Source organism: Trifolium pratense, linkage group LG7 (genome assembly GCF_020283565.1).
Source record: "Trifolium pratense cultivar HEN17-A07 linkage group LG7, ARS_RC_1.1, whole genome shotgun sequence".
Lineage (NCBI taxonomy): Eukaryota > Viridiplantae > Streptophyta > Magnoliopsida > Fabales > Fabaceae > Trifolium > Trifolium pratense.
In genome coordinates this window covers 28,424,680-28,449,003 of record NC_060065.1, presented here as the reverse complement: position 1 = coordinate 28,449,003, position 24,324 = coordinate 28,424,680, and the positions used below count along the sequence as shown (strand labels likewise).

Below are 24,324 nucleotides of genomic sequence, written 5' to 3'. Positions count from 1 at the left end.
CTCAATCAAAATACCAACGCCAACATCAATGGTAAAACTACAATTTGTAACTTCTTAAAAGTTGCGGTAAAATAGATGTTGAATGTAAAAATTGAATTAAGAACGCGGAACAAAATGTACTAGATCGTAAATCAAGTCATTGAACTCAAGTGGTTAATGAGTTTCACCAGAAGACGGAATATTCAAGAGAACCTAAGTTGATTTCTGAGTGGAACAATTTCTTGGCGACTAAGAAATTGTACAAGATCACAATAACTGCCTGGCCCCAAAAATAATAATCAAACCGATACAAAATCAGAGGAAATATACAATTTTTTTGGGTAGAGAAGAAAGTGAATGCACTAGAAAATCTGACAATTAAACTATATAAGCTAAATTATTCACACACAAAACTATATAAGCTAAAAAATCAAAATTCATTATACATTGTCAAAGAAAAGAGCATGTGATTGAATTAATGTTTCATTCATTGATCATAAAACGAAAAATATAGGAAAAACGTGACCTTAAATATTAATTTGAATGATTGAATCTAAACAATGCTAAGAAAACTATAGTGACAATCAACATAAATATATTTATTCATGCCAACCATGTTGAATCACTAGAATTATATAAATCATTCAACAACAATCTATTGCCTAGGCAAAGATAAAGGTGATATAGGGTGTAGCTTCTTTCTAATGATAGCACAAGATCTACCATCAATTAATCTATCAATATCACGTGCCTTGTAGGTATCTTTAATGTAACCTTCAATTTTCTGCTCATTGTCCTCAAAAATGTTACAAAGGGCACCTAAGTAACGCCAAGGCAATTTCCCCGACGATCTAATAGAATGTCCCACGGAACGCAAAACATCCCGACAAACAATGCGACTCAAATCAAATCCGGATCTATGTCCCAAGGCCGCTTGCGGTGGTGGTGGTGGTGGATAGAATTTCAACCTTAGGCAATGCTCTATGGTGCTAGCTTTGGCAGGGGAACATGTGATCATGGCCAAAACAAACATGACAACAACGATTTTCCGTGAAAAAGACATTGAAGGTGACATTGGTAATCTTTAATGTGTGAGATCTCGTTTATGAAAGGACTTTGTATCTATTTTGTTTTGGAAATTTGTTTTGTTACGTGCGATGTGTTGCATATTTGTAGATTTTTTTTTCTCACGGTTTATCTTTTGTGGGGTTATATTGTTTTCAATCTACTTCTATTTTATCTATCTATTCTAATCTATTACTAATTAAAATCGATTACCACCGCCAAAGTGACTATTTTATCCTTATTACTTTTAACCACGTTGCAAGTTTTATATCCTTCATTGTAATTTCACTAAAAAAAAATTAAAAAAATATATATATAGAAGATAAATACAAAAAAATATATAGAAAGAATATAAGATAAGTACAATAAAAAGATGATATGCTTAAAAATAGGAATAAAATAGATTATAGACAGGAACAAAATAGAACAATATATTTATGCTTATTAAAAATAGGAATAAAAAAAACTATAGAAAAAATAAGATGAATATGCATAAAAATAGGAATATAGAAATTGAAAAATAAACAATAATTTTGCAAATTTTATCCTTATTAAAATCGATTACAGCCAAAGTTACTAATTTATCCTTATTACTCTTAACCACATTGCAAATTTTATATCCTTCATTGTAATTTCATTATTAAAAATATATAAAATATATATATAGAAAGATTATTTGCTTAAAAATAGGAACAAAATAGATAGGAACAAAACATAACAATCCATATATAAAAAAAATGGAAAAAAATTATAGAAAGTTTAGTCAATAAAAAATTATAGAAAAAATAAGAAAAAATCGCATAAAAATAGAAATATTGAAATAAAAAAAATACTCTAAAAAAAGAAGCATAAACAATATTTTTCATAAAAAAAGAGAGAAAAGAAACATAAATAATTTTTTTTTATAAACAAAACATAAATAATATTACTACAAAGTTTACTACTAACCATTAATAATAATAATGTATTAGTCAAAAAATTCATAATAATAATAATAATAATAATAATAATAATAATAATAATAATAATAATAATAATAATAATAATATAATAATAATAATAAATAGGAAAAAATATTGCTACCAAATTTACTGATTTATCTTTAATAGGAAAAAATATAGACAGAATCTAAGATAAATACAATAAAAAGATGATATGCTTAAGTGACCGTTTGTTATAGCTTCTTTTAGAAAAAAATCACTTTTTTTATAAAAATAATTACTTTTAATTGTTTTGCATCTGTTTGTTACAGATTTTTAAAATAATCAGAAAACAGCTAAAAATAATCAGAAAACAGCTAAAAATAAGAAGCTACTAAGAGTAGCTTATAAAATAATAGATTTTTTTTAGAGGAGAGAGAAAAGAAAATGTTAAAAGAAGAAAGTTATTTGTAATTAAAAAAATCACTTTTATAAGTTGTATCCAAACAAACTAAAGATTATTTTATTTAAAAAAAATGATTTTTATAATAATAAACAAACACAAATTAATTCAAATTTTCTAAAAATCTCTAAAAACTAATCTCTAAATTATTTTGCATCAAAATCACTATTTTTTTTTAATCTGTAACAAACGGACCCTAAAAATAGGAATAAAAAAATGAATCTATGCATAAAAATAGAATCAAAACAAAAAACAATAATTATAGAAAGTTTTTTAGTCTATAAAAAAGTTAAAGAAAGAGTAAAATGAATATTAACAGGCATAAAAGGTGAACTCTTCAGTACCGGTACATCGCTGAGGTGGTTAACAAGTGACAAACATTTAATGCAGATTTTATTTCTTTATTAAGATTTCTATATTAAACACTACTTTTTAATATTTGCAAATATATCATCCACATAAATATAATCATCAATCATGTTCAATAATAAATCAAAGGATGCATCAAATATTCCAACTAAGATTTTCACTTTTTTTTAAGCAAACAATTTTTTTAGCAAAACTCAAATAAATTAATATTATTAATATTATTTTATAGCATATATTAGAATGGAAAACACTTACGAATTTAAATGTTGATAATCTAACGGTTCAACATCAACTAATTAGATTAATTATGATTAAAGAAACGTAGTTCATATGAAATGAGGTTTCAACTAATTTTCTCAATTATGACTATGACAATCAATTGACCTTAGTCAATCTGTTTAACTTGGCCTAATTAGAATAAATTAAGAAGTTGAATTTCAAAAATCTAACGATTCAATTTCATATTGTTGGACTAACTATTGCGCAAGAAACCTATTACGAAAGGGACTAAGGAGATCAAATATTTTGAATCTGACTATTCAACTTGACTAACGGGGGGTGTATTGGATTGAGATTTCATGGGATTTTAAAAGACTTTTTTATGACAAAAAAATCTTGAAGTATTCAATCAAGACTTTTACAAAAGTTAAATAAATCTTGTGGTATTCAATTAAGACAAACAAGATTTTTTTTTCAGGGCAACAAAATCTGTTGGTATTCAATTGAGATTTGTTACTACTTTCAAAATGTTTATTGGTATTCAAAAGTCTACCGATTTTGATGGATTCTTTTTGGGAATGGATTTTGAGAGACTTTTTAGTTGAAAATACATTTGATAGACTTTTTCAACAATCCCACCAAAAGCCTTGAGACTTTTTTGAACTCTCCAAGACTTTTTTCTTTCATCATCACTGTATCAAACTTCTTCTTCTTTATTACTTTCGTAGTTCATCATCATTGTACCCGATTTTTTCTTCTTCTTTTCTTTGTTCACTTTTTCAACAATCTCACCAAAAGCCTTGAGAATTTTTCAAACTCTCCAAGACTTTCATCATCATTATACCAGTTTTTTTTCTTCTTCTTCTTTACTTATCAAATATGTTTTTTTGCAAAAAATATTTTAACAAATTCTACATCTTTTTTACAAACTTTTGATTCATTACAACTTTTTACAACAAACGAATTTTTTTCGTCACATTCATCTGCTTTTGTTTCCCATCAATGGTGGTGGTGGCGACTTTTTTATTGGTGATTAGAAACATATACATTAAAAAAAAAACTAATTGGATTCCCAAAAAAAATATAATTTCTTTTATTAAAATTTATTGATTCTTTTAAAAATTTTCAAATATACAAAAGTTTCCTAATATATAAAGTATTATGAAATCTTGATTGTAAAAAGTCTTTTGAAAAAAATCTCTCAAAATTCATTCAAATCATGTGTTAAAAATCTTGATTGTAAAATTGTTTTTAAAATCTCACAAAATCAATATAGTCCAACAAAATCTCATAAAATCGCAATCCAATACATCCCCTTAGGAATTCAAATTTTGACAATCACGGGTTAGTTTTTACCTAAGAATTCAAATCTTGACAAAATTAAAATATTAAAATTAAGTTTAGTAATATTAAAAAAAATTGAAAGAAAATAATATTGAAATATTAAAATCATAGTTGGATCCAATAATAATAATTTGTTAAAATCATACTTTTTTTTAGAAAATACCAATATATTGTTAAAATACTAAAATAATATTATTAATATTTTATATGATATTTAGAATATATTAATATATTTGAATCTTGTAAAAAAATATGTTTGCTTAAAAAAAAACTTGAAAATTTAGGTTGAAAGATTTGATGCATGCTTTGATTTACGGTAGTACATGAGTGATAATTATATTTAGGACAAAACTTAGATACAGTACCATAGATGCTGTTTTTACTGTTCCCCAATTACATCTATACACGTGTATTATTTTATATTCAATTTTAACGCCGTTTGAGTTCCAATCACATTCCTCTGTTTCTTGTTTTACCCCACTTCTCCATTATCTCCAATCTTCATGCGTCAATTGTTGTCTCATTTTCTTTTATTGTGATGTCGGCAACGAATACAATCCATAGTGGTTCTGTTCTGTGAATTACATCGTGTCGGAGGTTTCTCGGGACGAGATTTGTCGGGTCATCGTCGGAACAATCAGTTAAATGTAGATCTAACCTTTCCTCGATGGCGGTGGATCTGGTTTTCATCATGAAACTGATTACCCGTCAAACAGCAACTTTGGTCCTTTGGTAGTGGTTTTCTTATGAAAAATTATACATTGATTTCCTGCGATAACAAAAAAACAAGTAGAGTTTTTGGAATTTGTTTTGTTGGATGAAACGGTTGAATAATGAAGAATGCTCCATGGTAAAGATGACTTGGGTGAAAACAAACACATCAGAGGGGTGAGGATTGCAAGTTGCAGCGGCATGGCTGCTTTATTTCTGTCCAGCTATGTGGATCCTGTTCAACTGGGTTTGATTAAACAAACAGAAGGGTCACGGCGTTAAAATTGAAAAAAAAATAAAATACACGTGTATAGATGTAATTGGAGAACAGTAAAAACAGTAAAAACACGTATATTTATATGAAGGATATATTTGCAAATATTAAAAAGTAGTATTTTAATATGGGTCATGCTAACCAGTGCCCCCGGGGCACTAGTTAAGGATACCAAAAGGAGTAGTTTTTACATTGAAAAGAGCATTTTTTATACTTATAAAAAGTAGATTACACAATTTTCAATACATTCATACCTTATTTAGCTTCTTAACCAGTGCCCCAGGGGCACTAGTTAGCATTTTTCAAAACTTAATAAAGAAACAAAATCTGCATTAAATAATTGCCACTTGCTAACCACCTCAGCAATGTACCAGTACACATCCAGATAATATTTGTACCGAAGAATTCACCAGCATAAAAATAGGAACATCTACTACTAATCTAGTAACTATATATTAAAATTAATTATAAGATTTTAACATTTTTTTTGTTGATGAAATATAAGATTTTAACATCTATTACTAATCTACCAAACTAGTCACCACACTCGTGCGTTCGCACGAGTCAATAATCGTAGATCAATTATATTATATCTCTTTTGGTTAATAAAAAAAGTAATTCATACGCGTAGGAACCGAAGATATTTATTGTCTAATTTATTTCCACCAACTTACTTAAACATGAAAGTACAAACAATCATACAAATTACAGAAAATTTCTTTATAAACTACATTTGAAGTGGTATTTGGAAGGTTGCCGTTATCATCAACGTATAACTGACCATGTGAAAATACTGATTGCGGAAGATACACTCCAACATTTTCCAGTGACTGACTCTGACTCTTGTTAATAGTCATGGCAAATGAAACAGCGATAGAAAATTGTCGACGTTGTAATTTGAAAGGGATTCTAACGTCAGATGGTGTTAAGGATAATCTGGGAATAAAACATTTGTCGCCTATACTGCTTCCTGATATTACATTTCCTTTTATAATAAATTGTCTCATCTTTGTAACAATCAACCGAGTTCCATTGCACAACTCATGAGTTGGATCAATATTTCTCAATAACATAACTGGAACTCCCACTTTCAATATTAACTTGTGATTTGGAAGGCCCAAACAGACAATTGTATTTTAAAACTCGGGAGTGTGAATATCATCCGGCCTATCGAAACCAGAGTTATCATTATCTGGAGAATCGTAGCTCAAATATACTTTTTCATCACCGTCTATTAATGACAACATGTACTCATTAATCAGGTCAACAAATGAATTTTTTTGGAGTCAATATGACTCTATCTTGAAAATATGAAGGATCTTTCATATTATCAAATATAGATGGATATATGGCAGTAACAATCGAGGCAATAGGATCATATGAGCTTGGAATCAGAACATCATATGGAATACGCAGCGTGATGTCAACATCATCTCTGTCTCCAATACTTCCATCACCAATTCCCAAAACCCAATATGAGAGCATTTTCCTTTCATGTAGATCCTGACCAACACTACCATGCAAAAGTCTCATATTAGTGGTTAATGTTAATACTTCACAGTGATGCCAAATTTTGGATGAATTAATGCTAGTATTTACAACTACATGCCTAGTTCCTTTGGGTATGACCGGTAGAATTTGTCAAAAATCACCGCCAAATACTACAACTTTTCCCCCAAAAGGAATGCATTTAATATTTATTGCTCTCATCATAAGTTGTAAGAATATCCCTTAAGGTGCGATCAACTGCCTCAAAAAAATGTTTGTGCATCATAGAAGTTTCGTCCCATATAATGAGCATTGTCTTGGCAATCAATTGTGCTAAGGGTGAATAGTGCAAGTAGAGTATTCATCTGCATTTATGGAAATGCAAAACCTGGAACGTGCGGTTCTTCCACCGATTAATAGCAATGTTACAAATACCACTTGATGCAACATTTAAAACAATATCTCCTCTTGATCGAAATGCAGCGGATAAAGCTCTTCAAATAAAAGACTTACATGTTCCACCATAACTGTAATTAAAGGAAAGAAAGGCCTGTTTTATTTTCATTCACCCTTGTCATAATCTTATCATATACGCTCCTCTGCTCCAAAGTGATTGTTGACATCAATAGAACATGTCCCTCCATCAACTTTTGTGTAGCTATTAGAAATTTTGTTTAATAGTCCGACTCTTCCAACTCGTTTTTTTTAATACTAATAATTTCATGTAAAAAAAAATAATATAAAATTTCTTTTTTTTTTTAAGATAAAACTATAATATATGTACCAAAGAATTCACCAGCATAAAAATATGAACATCTACTACTAAGCTACTAACTATATATTAAAATTAATTATAAGATTTTAACTTTTTTTTTGTTGATGAAATATAAGATTTTAACATTTACTACTAATCTACCAAATATGATAACATCAAATAAATTACTTCATTCAATAAAACCAGTTTAGAGACTCGTGCATTCGCACGGGTCCATTGTCTTTTATTGATATTTAAGTTTATAATTATACTAGTATGTTAGCTCGTGCCATGCACGAGATAATTTTTTTTTTAATATTATTTATGTATTCTTTTCAAATATTATTTAAGAAATTTGATTTAATGTTCAACGGTAAATTTGAGATATTATATCTTATGATCAGTTACTTAAATATACGTTATGGGAGCAAAAATATTGTGCATTGTAAAAATGACATTAAATAAAATAAAAAGTTTAATGTTATTATTAAAAAATATTATTTAAAAGTTTAAGGATAATAAAAAAATAAATTTTAGAAAAATAGTTTTGTAAAAAAAAAATTAGAAAAATAGTAGAGACTAAAAATATATTTAACCTATTAAAATAAAACTTAAGTTCAAAGGTAAAATTTTAAGTTATCTTAAGGAATACTACAATGCCATTACCTTGGTTGAAAAACTTTATACTAAAATAACACTTACAACAATGCATTACCACTTCGCCAATTGCTGAACTTTTTGATATGAAAAGTATTTTTATGATAGTGATTTAGAACAATTCCTTTTATAATAGAGTCATTACCTTAAGGATATAGAAGTTTTACTATATTTTATTATAAATTTTTTTTTTCTATAATAACAAACTATATATCTTTAAATTTATCCATGAAAAGTAATTAAAAGAACAATTCATTTTATAATAGAGTCATTACGTTAAGGATATTGAAGTTTTACTATGTTTATTATAGATTTATCCAACTTAATCTCAACAAATTATATATCTTTTTTATTTTTTTTATAATAACAAACTATATATCTTATGTGCTGCAAATGATAAGTGATGATTATGGGGTGCCAACATAGTTGGGATGACATATTTATCATGTGATGCCTATGCACGCTAATGTTTTTTTAAAAAATAAAAAAAAAAACTATATATCTTATCCATAAAAAGTAATTAAATCAACTACTGTTTTTTTTAGCCCACAAAAAAAAAAACCAACTACTTTCATAGTAATCCAAAACTCTCACACCTTAAAAAATACAATGTAAATTAAGATCGTTTTTCCATTGTTCTCTCACCTTCTTGTTTCAATCAGTTTTATAGTAATCCAGAACTCTCACCTTGAAAAATACAGTGTAAATTATGATCGTTTTTCCCATCGTTCTCTCATCTTATTTCAACATGTTTCATAGTAATCCAAAGCATCTACATCCAGTGACATTCCTTTGCTCACATTCCCTGCTAGTATAATTCAGTTCTCTCTACAATATGCTTCGAGTTTTATCAAATAATCACCTCCATTGTTTGTACGTATGCAATTCAACTTCTTCTCAGTTTCACATTCAATTAAGGCCTTAATCTTCTTGGACATGCTCAAAACACCATTTTTACTATAAAGCCAAGTCTTTTTTAATAGAATTTTAGTGTCTCTATTTTGATTGAATTTGAATTTTAAAATCTTATTTTTAAAATTATGACATAATATAAATAAAAGGCTAAATTGCATATTTGGTCTCTTATGTTTATTTTATATTTCAATTTGGTCTCTTACGTTTAAAAAGTTTCAAGTTGGTCCTTTTAGTCAAATTTTTGTTTAAATCATCGACGTGTCTAATACCATAATTTTTTAAAAAAAATATCAGCAAATTACCATATAGTAGTAGAAAATTAATTGTAAAAAAGTAAAAATTTAATTAAAACAAAAGGAAAAAACAAATATATACTAGAAAATTACTTCTTTTCTCATACATAACTGAAACCATACGTAATTTTTACGTAAAACAGCCCTTAAAAGTAGCTAAATTATCACGAAAAATTCCTCCACAAGCAGCAGAAGGATGATTACTCGTTACAGACCCATCTGTGTTTACTTTCAGCCAAAAAACCAAAGGTGCTTTCCATAATACAAGCGAAATAACTGGAGCATTAGGAAGTCTAGGCTGTAACTGAAGACGCTGCAAAATGGAGTATTATGTATGTGTGATCTGTATACCCGTCAACTGTTGCACTCGTGGCTATTGCAGTATAAGCACTTTCATCTTCGCAGCATGTAGAGATAACTTGGCGTTATTGATTCTTTCTAATACCATTTATGGCCATCCAAATAGAATGAAAAACATGGGTGATGGCTGCCAAAGCAAGATTATGAATATGCTCACTCCAAGAATGTTTGCAGCTCTGGAACACAATTGTTACAATTGTGCAATCAAAGTGAATTTCAAATAAAGTACCACAAGTCCACAACTGTGCAGCAAAATGGCAGCTAAGGAATAAATGAGGAGTGGTTTCTAAATGCGATAAGCAAATAACACAAATGGATATCACCGTACAACCACATTTAATGAGATTCTCATCCATTGGCATTCTATCATGTAAGCATCTCCAAACCACAAAGGAAGAAGAGGGAGGGATAAATTTGTGCCAAATCCATGTAACCCAATCCACTGCAACTGCCTGTGGGAAAAGATGAGTATATATGCTGCCTTTGCACTTAGAGTCCCATCTTGCGAGGCTACCCAAAACCAGGGACGGAACTAGAAAAAATTCTCGAGGGAGGCGGCTGGAAATAGTGAGACTTCAAAATAGAATAATACATCATTTATTCTCTCATTATTCAAAGATCTCGCAATTTTTTCTGTGGCCCAATTAGTCCTTGATATTGTTATATAGACACAGATTTATTTCTTCATTATTATGAATCAAAATTAACTGAGAAAATAATTTTGGTATTATTTTTATGACGCACCGAGTTGAGCCGCGAGAAAATCAAAAGAGGCATAAGGAAATTGCTAACTAATTGCTAACTAAGGTGCCAAGGGACTTCTCCACTTACATTTGAAGCATTCACATTTGCATTCAAACCATCAAATTTAGAGACATCGAGAGACATAAACTCAATTTTGCATCGAAAGCACCAAGGCACGCACACAACCATCTTTCTTATTTAACGTTATGAGCAGAATTAAGGACATCAAATTGTTCTCATACGTTGTTCCCATAAACTTCATAACAAGCAACAAAACAAAGCAGAATAATGAACATCTAATTTAGGACATTGAGGTACATATATTCAATTTAGGGACTTCGAAGGACATATATTCAATTTAGGGATATCGAGGGACATGTATTCAATTTTGCATCAAAGTTTCCAATGGACTTCTCCACTTACCTTTGAAGCATCCAAATTGAAATTGCATTCAGACCATAAAATTTAGAGAAATCAAGGTACATAAACTAAATTTAGGGACATCGACGGCATACCATCATTTTAGGGACATTTACTCACCAAGAGGTCCACCAACATCCACTCCACAAAGAATGCATCAATATTACATTTGAATCTCCCCAGAGTTGGACTTTTCCAATTAACAGTCGCTGAGACATCAAGCTCAGCTGCTTTAGCAATCTGCAAAGCATCAGCCCGTATCAGACTAGAAGCAGTCACAGGTTCTGCTTGCACAAGACCTGAAACAAAACACAATCGCTGCGCTAAATTCCAACATTAAAGTTACTGATGAACAAAATTTTCAACTATAAAGCTTGAGTCTAGACCTTGTTCTCATATGTTGTTCCCATAAACTTCATAATAGACAACAAAACAGAGTAGGATTATGAACATCTAATTTAGGGACATCGAGGAACATATATTCAATTTAGGGACACCTAGACACATAAACTCAATTTAGGAACATCGAGGGACATATACTCAATTTCGGACCGAAGGCACCACGACACACAACCATCTTCCTTATTTACCGTTATGAGAAAATCATTATTAAGAGTCATCTCGACTTGCATTTCAAGTTATGAATAAAACGTTCATATTCAAATTGCATTTAGATCATAAAATAAGAATTCATAATGTAAACCACATTTTTCGTAAAAAAAACCATTCCGATAGGGTCATCCAAATACATCATCTCAATAATTGACTTAAAAATTCTTTTAGCCATTATACAATTCTTATTTTCCAAATCAAGATTCACCAATTTAGCGCACTGTTGGATAGTCAAGATTGAGCATTCGCATTTAAATCACATTCAGTCCATCAATAGGGAAATCGAGGAACATATATTTAAATTACATTCTCCACTAGTACTTGCCTAGCTTACAGTATTACTCGCATGCCTCCAAAAGTACACTATAATTTGCCTTGCACAATTAAATATGTGGAATTACACAACTGCTCATGCAAACCTTGCACAATTGCATAGGTGGAGAGAGACACGTTTTCTACTTCCAGGTTCCAGCACATAAGAGCACATAAGAGAATAGAGATAATTTTAGATTTCGAATACTATCATTTTCGGTAGGTCTTGGTCACCTTCGAAACACTTTAGACAAGACAGAACCAAACCCGCCCATTGTTGACTTTTCCAAATCAATTTTTTTAATTTAATAAACCGATTACCAACCCAAACCCACCCATTTGCACAGTTTTAGATTCAGATATGCCGTTTTATGGTCGGGTGACTGGTTACTGCTCACCTCTACACACAACCATCTTTCTTATTTACCATTATGAGCGAATTAGGGGAATCAAGGCACATATACTCAATTGTTCTCATACGGTATTCCACAAACTTCATAATAGGCAACAAAACATAGCAGAATTAGGAACATCTAATTTAGGGACATTGAGGTACATATATTCAATTTAGGGACATTTTTCAATTTTGCATCAAAGGTGCCAAGGGACTTCCCCACTTAAATTTGAAGCATTCACATTGAAATTGCATCCAGACCATCAAATCTAGGGACATAAACTCAATTTAGGGACATCGAGAGACATATACTCAATTTTGCATCTAAGGTAAAGGTACCAAGGCACACACACAACTATCTTTCTTATTTATAGTTATGAGAAGAATTAAGGAATCAAGGGACATATACTCAATTGTTCTCATACGTTGTTCCCATAAACTTCATAATATGCAACAAAACAGAGCGGAATTATGAACATCTAATTTAGGGACATTGAGTTGCTTATAATTTAGGGACATTGAGTTGCTTATAATTTAGGGACATTGAGATGCTTATATTCAATTTAGGGACATCGATGGAGATATATTCAATATTGCATCAAAGGTGCCAAGGGACTTCGCCACTTACATTTGAAGCATTCACATTGAAATTGCATTCAGACCATCAAATCAAGGGACATAAACTCAATTTTGGGACATCAAGAGACATATACTCAATTTTGCATTAAAGGCACCAAGGCATACACACAACCATCTTTCTTATTTACCGTTATGAGTTATGACCATAATTAAGGACATCAAGGGACATATACTCAATTGTTCTCATACGTTGTTCCCCCATAAACTTCATAATAGGCAACAAAACATAGCAGAATTATGAACATCTAATATAGGGACATTGAGATGCATATATTCAAGTTATAGGGATATCGAGTGACATATATATTCCATTCAGGGAATCGAGAGAGAGGATAATCAAGATTGACAGAGAATAAAGAGTGTCGCAAACAGAAAACAAATTGGCTAATTATGAATTGATTGTTGACTAGAATGAAATTGAATTTAGGGTTAGAAAGACAATGATAATATTTTTAAATCTTGCTAATGAAATTGCTATAGACATGCTGACCTCTTTGCCCCATTCTATCTTGTCTTCATAACCACAACTGATAACGTGGACTGCTTCCTTAGGAAGAGTTGCAGGATTGGTTGTAGGTGGAATGCAACCTTGCTCATATAAGGTAATAGCAATAAAAACTGGTGACTGTCCGAAATGCTTCTCCAAGCTCTTCGTAGACATTAGAAGTGACCTTTCCTCGTGATAACCTGCAAAAAGACATTGTAATATCGTTTTTTAGGCAAATGTATGAATATCTGACAAGTTACGTCAATCAATTTTCTTGAATGAAATTAACATTTCGAATTCTAAATGTGTTGACGGTTTAGCATACCTTCAACACCCTCATCATCCTCCATATTAAATATGGGAATTGTGGATTCAGTTCTTTTAACTCCCCTCTTCTTGTCACCATACTTCTTGTTGCCACCCCTTCCCTTCTTTCTAGAACCCCGACAACTCTTCACAATAACATTAGGTTCGAGATCTTCCTCAGTCAAAACAGGATCATTACCATACAAAGCTTTTGCCTGTTGAAACAGTAACCAGTTCCCACATAGACTGGACCCTGAATACCATCATGACCTTTCATGTTGATCTGACGAATGAAAAATATGAAGTTTGCCAAAGCAGTGGAGTAATGCAAGGAAAGAAAATAATTCCTTGGTTAAAAATTGGAGAAATTACAAAAGAATAAAGACGTGCATCGAAGAAGACAATATTGCGACTGGAATATAGATCGTGCAAATCAATGCCATCAAATCTCTGAGGAAATTGCACATAGCATGTCTTCTTTCCATAAGCGGGATCCATCATGAAACACATTGCTTCTTTAAGTGCTTTGCAATTATTATTGAAATAGTGATCACAATCAACATTCAAAACATATGCACCGTTGGTCAATACAGCAGAAACTCGAATCTACATTGCACAAGTTAAACCAAGGTTAAATAAGTTCAAACCTATCTTTCTAATAAATAAAAAAGCACAACCATCCTACTCCTACCCAACCATCGACTAGCAACATCATTTTCACATCTTAAAGAAGCTTATCTTTCTAATAAATAAATAAAAATAAAAAAATAAAAAAAAAATAAAAAAAAAGCACAACCATCATACACAATCATCGACTAGAAACATCATTCGCATCCTAAAGAAGAAAAATAAACCACTTTGTACGTTAAACATTGTTTATCATTGTACTATGTTGACTCGCGACACCACTTTGTAAGTTACTTTTCATATAGATTCAGCTTGTTGACATCATATTTCAATAGGAACAAAACAAGACACGGGACAAGACACAACCATTAAGAAGACAATAAACCAGACAATTCCCTCAAACACAAAAAATAAGAAGCTTCAGTGTGACAAATCAATGCATTCATAGCTCCAGCCTTCTTGTGATGTTGGAAACCTGGTGGCTTTTCACGAGAAACATAAACAAGACTAGGAAGCTCATTACCATCTGTATCAAGTCCTCCACTATGACCTAAAAACACCTACATACCACAAAATAAATATAACTAAACTGAAAATATCAATAACGGCATAGGTGACGTGCATTTAGAGAAAATTGTAATACCTAAATCATTCCAGTATGATTCCCTAGAATTATTTCCAGGCCAAGGAATTCCATCCTGCATTGTCCAACCTTCCTCTGGCGTCTTCTGAGCTTTGGCCACATAGCTATTGATCCTTACTTTGAATTCTTCATATTCTCTCTGTTATGCACAAATATCCATATTTAATATTTCTACATGTCTAGATATAAATATTGAACTGGAAATTGAAATATGATTGATGCCTCAAGAACAACCTTCATTGCTCGTCGCTCCTTAACAAATGAGGGTTGAATCTTATCCTTTAAGTAATCAATCTTTTGTGCAAAATAAAATTCAGGTGCTCCTGGCTCAATATTGTGCTTTTTGCAAAAGGGCACCCACAACTTTGCAAACTCGGCTGTAAGATAAGGCTTCAAAAGTCAACATAGCTGAACCATCATCTGATACATAGCAGGAAACTTTGTCGACAGGGTAATCAACAGCAAGTATAGACAAAACAGTATTTGCAGTTACAAGAGGTGGCTCTTTGAGAGCGTCCACTGTACTAACAAAAATGTCAACAGGAGCCAACTGTGATAGTTCTCCTTCACAATCATATCTACACAAGACAAACTAAGATTAGTGGAACAGAAAATGTCGGATCATAGTTAGTTAAACCAAGCCAAGTCCAACAGTGCAGGGAAACAGAAAAATCCAAACCTTATAGCAAGCCTATCAAGATAAGTATCGCGATTAATCTTGTTCAAAAAGTATCGCGATTAATGGGAGACCATTTGGGAAACAAAACAATCCAAACCTTATATCAAAACAAAGGGCATAAGCGGCTTACATTTGAAGCCTTAGCGTATCTACCAGTCATTTGTACCATAATTTTCTCGTGCTTCAGCATCCAACCTTCCAGTCGACATTGATGGATCCACAATTCTCACTGGAACTGTAATAACAAATACAAAGTCAATTGGAAAATCACGAAAATCTAATAACTACAAAATATAGCACAGCTTCAACTTAACATTATACCTGGTAGCCTTGGATCGATATAGGGAAGTGAGTGAGATTTTTTGAAAGGAAAAGAGTGTGGGCCAGCCCTGCATGACCCTTTGAAATCTCAACTAGAAAAATTCAATTAATGAAATTGTGAACATCTAATTTAGGGACATTGAGGTACATATATTCAATTTAGGGACATCAAGGGGCATATATTCAATTTTGCATTAAAGGTGCCAAGGGACTTCTACACTTACATTTGAACCGTTCACATTGAAATTGCATTCAGACCATCAAATCTAGGGACATCCAGGGACATAAAAACTCAATATAGAGACATCCAGGGACATAAAACTCAATTTAGGGACATCGATAGAGATATACTCAATTTAGCATTAAAAGCACCAAGCCACACACAACAAACTTTCTTATTTACCGTTATGAGCAGAATATGGACATCAAGGCACATATACTCAATTGTTCTCATATGGTATTCGAATAAACTTCATAATAGGCAACAAAACATAGCAGAATTATGAACATCTAATATAGGGACATCGAGGGACATATATTCCATTCAGGGACATCGATGGACACACACACACACACAGATATATATATATATATATATATATATATATATATATATATATATATATATATATATATATATATATATATATATATATATAAGATATTATTTATAATTACTCCAGCCAATCCATGTATCAATGTTAGCCTACTAATGATAGCGATAATGATAAATTAGTAATTAATAATTATAATTAATAATAAACATACAATGGTTACCCACCTCTTCCTACGTAACGCTTTATCAATGTTTCATTCCAATCAATTTTGTCCTGACAAATTATAACTGGCATAGTTAATTACAAGAACCAAAATTATGTATACAGGTAATAGCTATACAATGTGGCAAAAATCATCAATGTGGTACAGTAACATCAATTTGTAGAGTTCTTATTTCCCTTTCTAAGTTTATGTGGAGGTTACAAGTAGTACAATGGATATTTCATTAAGTTTTTTCAAAACTAGGTCCACACATACTCCAAATATCAAGAAGATTCTGCAACACACGCTACTTATTTGACAACTAGATCGCAAACAAAGGTATGGTGTCAATCATAGGTCCTTCATACAAGACTAAATCAAAAGTGCATCATATCATATACAATAAATTTAATAAATGAGTAAATCTTACCTTCACTACTTGGACAATATCAGCATTTTGACCATAAGATGCAGTTTCTTCTGCGTAATTTTGGTCCTCCACAATTTTCTGCAGTAGCCGCGGCAATATGATGGATGGAAGCTATGATTGTCAAGAGAGCTAAATCTCAATCACATCAAATAACGTATTAAATCTCTTCCTACTCAAAAGGTGTATAAATTGTGTAAACTATAAGAACCAGTATCTGGATCAAACAACTAAATCAAAACTTACACTACGATAATGAAAGCAACAATTATCAGAAACGTGCAGTGCAGCCCAACTTCTGGATTTCTTCATTTCATATAGCACCTAAATAAGCATATCTTTAATTTAGACTTCATGAGAACCATTAAGGCTCTGTTTGGTAACACAAATAAGCTAGCTTATAGCTTATTATATGAGCTTATAAGCTTGTTTCAAAAAATTTGAGGTGTTTGGTAACAAGCTTTTTGTACTAGCTTATAGCTTTTTTTCAGATGCTATTTCAAGTAGCATTTGAGCTTATAGCTTATAGCTTTTTACACTTTATTCCATTTTTACCCTTTAATTTAATAACTACCCACTCTAAAAAATAAACTACCCACTATCAATTATGTAATTTTATATTTAATAACCACTTTAAAAGCTAATTTTACCAAACACTTTAATTTCAATAAGCTAGCTTTTAAGCTATCAGCTATAAGCTAGCTTTTCAGCTATCAGCTAGCTTATCAGCTATCAGCTAGCTTATAGCTTATTTTTACCAAACTGACCCTAAGCAAATCATTGAAAAATCATTTCATTTGGAGTGAATAAGAATCGTATATTTAATTACTTGGCTTAATTCCCTTTTTATTTTCACTATAATTTTATATTATTCACTATGAAGCCCGAACACCGATATATACACCGAACATGACATGGACACCGACACGTCAACACCGGCAATAATTTGAGAAAATGACATAATTCAATGTGATCATATGTGTCAGCATTGCGACGGTGTCACCCAAACATGCCTAATATGATGACTGTCTATGCTTCATATTAATTCATAATGAAGAATAGTTTATGATCTTTTTGGTTAAATAGCTCAGCTTAACTCGATTTTGGCTAAATAAAGTTACTGGTCAGGTAGGGGTAAGCCCAGGTCAGTCCAACACACAATGTTATTGGGCATATGAAAACACAATTTGACCTCAACAGAGATTTTGGACAGAACAAGTAATCAATGGGGGCTGAGCCATTGTTTTACATTTTTGGTGAAAGGGGAAGTAGAATGTGCTACTGATGAGATCACTATGCCAACTGACTCGAACAACTACGGTAAACCAACAATTACACAAGACTGAATGGAACAAAATATTTTAAAAAAATAAAACAAAAAATAGCTATGTTACTACAGATTTAAGACAACATTCACAACACCACAACCTCTTCACAACTTATTGCTAGTGGATTTCATTATTTTTCTATGTAATTTAGGGCCTGTTTGTTTCAGATTTTTCACCAAAAAAATCTATTTTCAGTAGCTTTGTCAAAATCTATTTTCAGTAGCTTTGTCAAAATCCTTTTTTTTATCATTCATCATCCCTCACCATCTTAAAAAAATAGATTTTAATGATTGTAAACAAACAGCAAATAGCTTTAGATTTTTTTCAAAATCTCTAAAAAAAATGATTTTCTTGAAAATAATTTTTTTCAAATCTCAAACAAACAGGTCCTTAATCCAGAATTATGTTGCGATGCGTACAAGTTACAATTTGCAAAAAAAAAATACCATAAATCAATACCTGTTTGTTAGTCATGTATGAGATTAACCAGCAACGATGATTCCACGCACGATAATTCATCTTCGATCCCTGAAAATGAAAGGGGTAAAAAATGAGAAATAATGGGTGTTTAACTCCAACAAAAAATTGAATTAAAAACCTAATCGAAATATTCAGATCTAAAATATAAAAATCAAAAATCAGAAAATTGCAAACGGATAGAAACGATTTACCGCGGTTATCAACGACTTTGGAATCCGCTTTAGCCATCGGCATGATAAAAACAATTGAAAACGAAGAGAACGAGACTCGGAGCGAGTTACACGAACGTGTTACATTGTGTTGTGAGGTTTTTGAGCGTGATAATCAAGATTGACGAAGACCGAAAGAGTGTCGCAAACAGAAAACAAATTATGAATTGATTGTTGACTAGAATGAAATTAAATTGAATTTAGGGTTAGAAAGATTTGTAGTAACAAGAAACTATCCCTTTTGCATAGAAAGAAAGCGTTTGATGGCAAAACAAAGAAAAGTATGCGTTTTTTCTACGTCTGATCTTCTTATTCAAAAAAAGAGTACTATTAACATGTGCATATAGGACACATGTTAAGGTTTCTATAATTAGAAATTTGTATTTAATATTATAAATAAATTTAATGCTTAAAAGATATAATACACATGTTTCGAGAAAATATTTCTATATTTGTATTCTTAACACGTGCCTTAGGTGCACATGTTAACATTTGCCTTCAAAAAATAAAGAAACGAAGAAAGAAAAAAAAAACCGAGTCGTTTTTTTTTTTTGGGGCCGGGGGTAATCTAGCCTTCTAGCGGGTCGTATTTACTACTGCTATTTATTTGGTTAGGCTTAAACGCAGTTTTACCCCCTATTTTAAAAAATGTGGAATTTTATCTCCTTATTTTAAAATGCCGAATTTTACCCCCTATTTTATAATGTGTTGGATTTTTCCCCACCAAAATTCTGCAGCTTTCTTTCAAAATAGGGGGGTAAAATTCCACATTTTTTAAAACAGGGAGTAAAACTGCATTTAAGCCATTTGTTTATTACAATTTTCTTTTTTTAATATATTTACCAGTTTTATTTTTTAATGAAACAACGGATTTATTTATCCAATAACAAACCATTCTTTTAGACTTTGAAGATGTATCTCGATTTTACATTTCTTTTTGAAATATATCGAAATTGCAATTATATTCATGTGTTTTCTCGAGATGGCAATGGGTAAGGTATTATAGTACTCATCCTCATACCCGCAGTTTGAAAAAATATATGTACTCATTCTCATATCAGCGTGGGTAAACAATCTTTGTACTCGTGCTCATACCATATGGGTACCTAAGTACCCATACGCGTACCCGTTACCCATTTTTTGTGAAAATAAATCGATCAATTATAAAATATCATATCATTTTAATATAATTAAAAAAAATAAAAAAATTTAATGTTGACTAATGAAAATTATAAACAAAATCATTGTTAACCTCATGCTAAAATTCATATCTTTGTTGACATATTCACATTGTATTTGCATTATCTTATAAATAAACATTTTTATTAAAAATGTATAAAAATTTAATAGAGTTTTATTTTTTTAAATTGATATACATAAATTATTATAATAATATAAATAAAATAAATAAATAAATATATATTATATGGGTACGGGGCGGATGGATACTAAGGTACTCGTACTCGCACTCATACATGTGCCTGTACCCAAAATGCGTGTTTTTACCCTACTCGTTGTAGGTATTTTTTGCGGATGTCCAGGGATGGGTCAAATTGTCATCCCTATGCGAGATAGTTGAGGGAGTCATGGAGAGATTATAGGGAGGGTGGAGATCATCGGAGAGGAAGTAATCTCATGCAGGGTCGGTCCCGAGATTTTAGAGGCCACATGCAAATGTTAAAAGTTGTATCTTATAATTAAAAAATAAATACAATTAAAAAAAATCATCATCAATTTTAAATTGCAAATAACATAAAAAATAATTATCCTTATAATTAACATAAAAAAATTCATATTCTATCAATAACAAATCAAATTTTACCCCAGTGTTTACTATGAGAGTGCAAGTTTGTCTCATACTTCCCAATCTTGCTTAGTAGGGAAAGAGGCATTAAGTTCACTGCAGCGCCACCATCAATCAAAACCTTATTGATGCTCACATCATTCACCTTCGCTCTAACAAATAAAGGTTTCATATGGTTTTTCATACCTTCATCAGATTTCTCGAATATGGCTTGTTGCTGCTCAACACAGCCATTGTCCATGACATAATAACATATTGGCTTGATGTTAGGTACTGGCAGAATATCTTCTAAATCCTCCTCTTCAGACATGGACCACATGTCATATTCTCGTGGTAAGATGGACACCACGTTGACCAAAACATTGAAGTCCTGATCTTCATCTAACAAATCATCATCCATATATTCATCTTCTTCCTCATTAGCAACAGGTGCAACACTAGGAAGAAGAGAGATTCTTTCTTTTATTGGTCTTTTGACCATTTCAGGCTTCTTCACCACAAGGTTACATGTTTCGACTGGTTTAACCACAACAACGTTGCCCCCAGCCTCTTCAATTGTTGCCAGTTTACCCCTAGCTTGTTCAGTAATGGCAATCTTGCCCCCAGCCTAAGTCTTTTGGCTTTCTTGTTTCTTCTGGCGTTGGAATCTACGGCATTGTGTCTGTGTCATCGGATTCTTACCCATATAGTTATTCCTATACGAGTACTTCTTAGCTTCTGCAACATTTTGTTGAGTCCCTTGACTCGAAGCACCTTTTTCCAGAATTTTTTTGTTAAAAGCAGCATACCTACCATTTGCCCACTGATTCATAGGGACACGATTGGCAGGGACGAAGGTCTTTGGCCCCAATCTTTGTTGGATTGTAGGATCTTGAAAATTTTCTTTTCTTTTGTTCAAACTCTGCCTAGGCCAGTTTCCTTTGTTCTTGACATAAGGAACATAATTAGTAAGGCCTGCAATAGCCTCTTTGTCGCACACAATGCTGCACCTAGAGCTGTAAAAAGGGCCTTAAGGGGCCGGCCCTTTAAGGGGCGGACCCACTTATTCCTGATTATTAATTTTATTTAAATTTTAAACACAGTTTTTTTAGGGTGCCGATCGTGGACAGTGCTGATTGAAGGAAACGAGAATAAGTTCACGACACTAAAAAAATTGTTTAAAATTTAAATAAAATTAATAATCAGGAATAAGTGGGTCCGCCCCTTAAAGGGCCGGCCCCTTAAGGCCCTTTTTACAGCTCTAGCTGCACCTGGGGCATAGCATGACCTCTTTGTTACTTAACTTGCACTTGTTAAGGAAATCAACCAGCTCTTCCTCAGCCTGAGGATATACTCCCTTAATTTTCTCAGCATACTCTTCCTCGCTCACAACTTGCATAGTAGTTGCTTCCATAGCTTCCACCATCGTGCATTCGAATGGCTCAATAAATGATATCTCGGCCACTTGCAAAGGATCAGAATCAACCTTCATTTGAGGTTTGTTCTTATCATCAAACTTCAAACGACCTTCATTGAGAGTTTTCTGCACCAGATCCCTGAAAAGTACACATTGAGATGTTTCATGACCCAAATAATTATGAAACTTGCAATAACCTCTTTTCTTTCTTTGTTCTATTGGTGGAATTTTTAAATCTTTTGGCACAACTATTTGGCCATCATTTACCAAAATACCAAAGATTTCATCACATATAGAAATATCAAAAGAGTAAGTTTTTGCAACATATTTATCACTTTTAGGTTCAACTGGATTTTTTCCATTCGAAGGCTTTAGCAATTTACAAGTATAAGGAGGCCCTGACTTTAATTCTGCCACACAAACCTCACTTTCATCAATATCTTCGTAATTGATTTGATACTCATTATCATCTTCATAAGTTTCAACATATGCAACTTTTTCTTTTTTCTGAAACTTAGAAGTTCTAGCCTTTTCTATCTTAAGGCGTTCGACTTATCGAACTCTATCTGCCAATTGTGCCATATCCCTTAAATGTTGGGTGTCTAATTTCTTTCGAATAGAGTAGTCAAGGCCATCAACGGCCATTTCAACCAACTCATGTTCGGGCACTTGAGTAAAGCATCTAGCCTTAAGAAGTCTAAACCTATTTAAGTAATCCTCAATGGACTCTGAGGTTTTTCGCCTCACACCTGACAACTCTTTGAGGCTAATTTTAGATTGCCCCATATAGAATTGCTCATGAAAAGCTCTTTCTAATTGGGTCCAATGATGGATGAAACCAGGGGGCAGTGTAGTGAACCAAGTAAAGGCATTCTTAGTGAGAGAATTAGGAAAATATTTCATCCTTAGATTCTCATTATTTGCTAAGTCCCCTGCCTCTGCCAAATATCTAGCAATGTGTTCGACAATGGATTCACTAGTGTCACCTGCGAACTTTGTAAACTTAGGGATTTTCCAACCCCTTGGTAATTCAGCTTGGAGTACATACTCCGAAAATGCTGATACAAAGTTTGGCCTATGTAAACCAACGTTAAGGCCATTCTGCGCAAGTACAATTTCAACCATGTTAGCCAAATTGTTTTGGCCATCACAATTATCTTGTTTCACATTTCTAACAACTTCATCAGCATCTTGGTTTTGATGAACCAAAGTCACACCAGGATTAGGGACATGAGGCATCCCCATTTGCACTTGCGGTTCTTCTCGAACTCTTACTGGTGGGTTAGTATGACTTACGTTATACCCACTATATTCAGACATACTCTGATCTTGAACAGGTATTTGGTTCTAAATTGGTCGAAATGGCTGGTTACGCACTGGAGGAGCGCCAAAGAAATCAGCAATTCGACTCATTTAACCAGCCAACAATTGGTAACTGTCATTTGTGCTATTAATTAGAGGATTTAACACAGTTCCTAATTGCGATGTCAAAGTGTTAACCATTTCATGATTACTTTCATCCAGATGTCAAAGTTTTACAGAGAAAGTAAATGGTTCACGAATTCATACATGTTCTTCACTTCACCCTTTTCTCTCAAACGCATGGATACTTTAGGTTTGTGAATTTTGTATATGAATTGTGACCCTTATTCCAACTAAAGGAACTACTATTTATAGGCACAAGAATGAACAATTGCTTGTTCAAACGTGCTTCGTCAGCTTCCCAAACCCATGAACCCACGATCTCTTGATCAAGTTTGAAGAAAGTAACCGCCTCTTTAGCTTCAACTGTCGCTCAAACCCTGCCTTCGAAACTCTTGCCACTTCCTGCTGAAAATAATTCTAAGTCCAAAACATCTTCGAATACCAAGACTCGAAACCCCATTCGATTCGAAGGCAATTTTGCCATCTTGTTAATAAAATATT

The 24,324-nt window shown here is 32.2% G+C and overlaps 2 protein-coding genes across 14 annotated transcripts; both read right to left on the bottom strand.

Moving 5' to 3' along the window:
- Positions 1-634: 634 nt before the first annotated feature.
- LOC123896184 lies at positions 635-1,054 on the bottom strand. The gene has a single exon (XM_045946605.1). The coding sequence runs from the start codon at positions 1,052-1,054 to the stop codon at positions 635-637; it is 420 nt and encodes a 139-aa protein (XP_045802561.1).
- Positions 1,055-10,663: 9,609 nt separating this feature from the next.
- On the bottom strand, positions 10,664-19,513 carry LOC123898016 (protein prenyltransferase alpha subunit repeat-containing protein 1-A-like). Of its 13 annotated transcripts, none has more exons than XR_006805187.1 (13): positions 19,181-19,486; positions 18,969-19,037; positions 17,428-17,505; positions 17,185-17,295; positions 16,777-16,825; positions 15,996-16,087; positions 15,805-15,909; positions 15,230-15,573; positions 14,996-15,134; positions 14,876-14,912; positions 13,745-14,331; positions 13,423-13,619; positions 10,708-11,274 (listed from the first exon to the last, which is right to left on the bottom strand). XR_006805187.1 is itself a non-coding variant. In XM_045948858.1 (9 exons), exons 2-7 carry the CDS (start codon positions 19,026-19,028, stop codon positions 15,901-15,903), a joined length of 399 nt encoding a protein of 132 aa, XP_045804814.1. In that variant the 5' UTR covers positions 19,029-19,037; positions 19,181-19,487; the 3' UTR covers positions 14,491-14,912; positions 14,996-15,134; positions 15,230-15,900. The 13 variants fall into 13 exon arrangements, 1 of the variants encoding a protein (XP_045804814.1); XR_006805186.1 differs by having other exon boundaries at positions 10,715-11,274; positions 13,745-14,008; positions 14,098-14,912; positions 19,181-19,487; XR_006805185.1 differs by having other exon boundaries at positions 10,664-11,274; positions 13,745-14,912; positions 19,181-19,487.
- Positions 19,514-24,324: the final 4,811 nt, after the last annotated feature.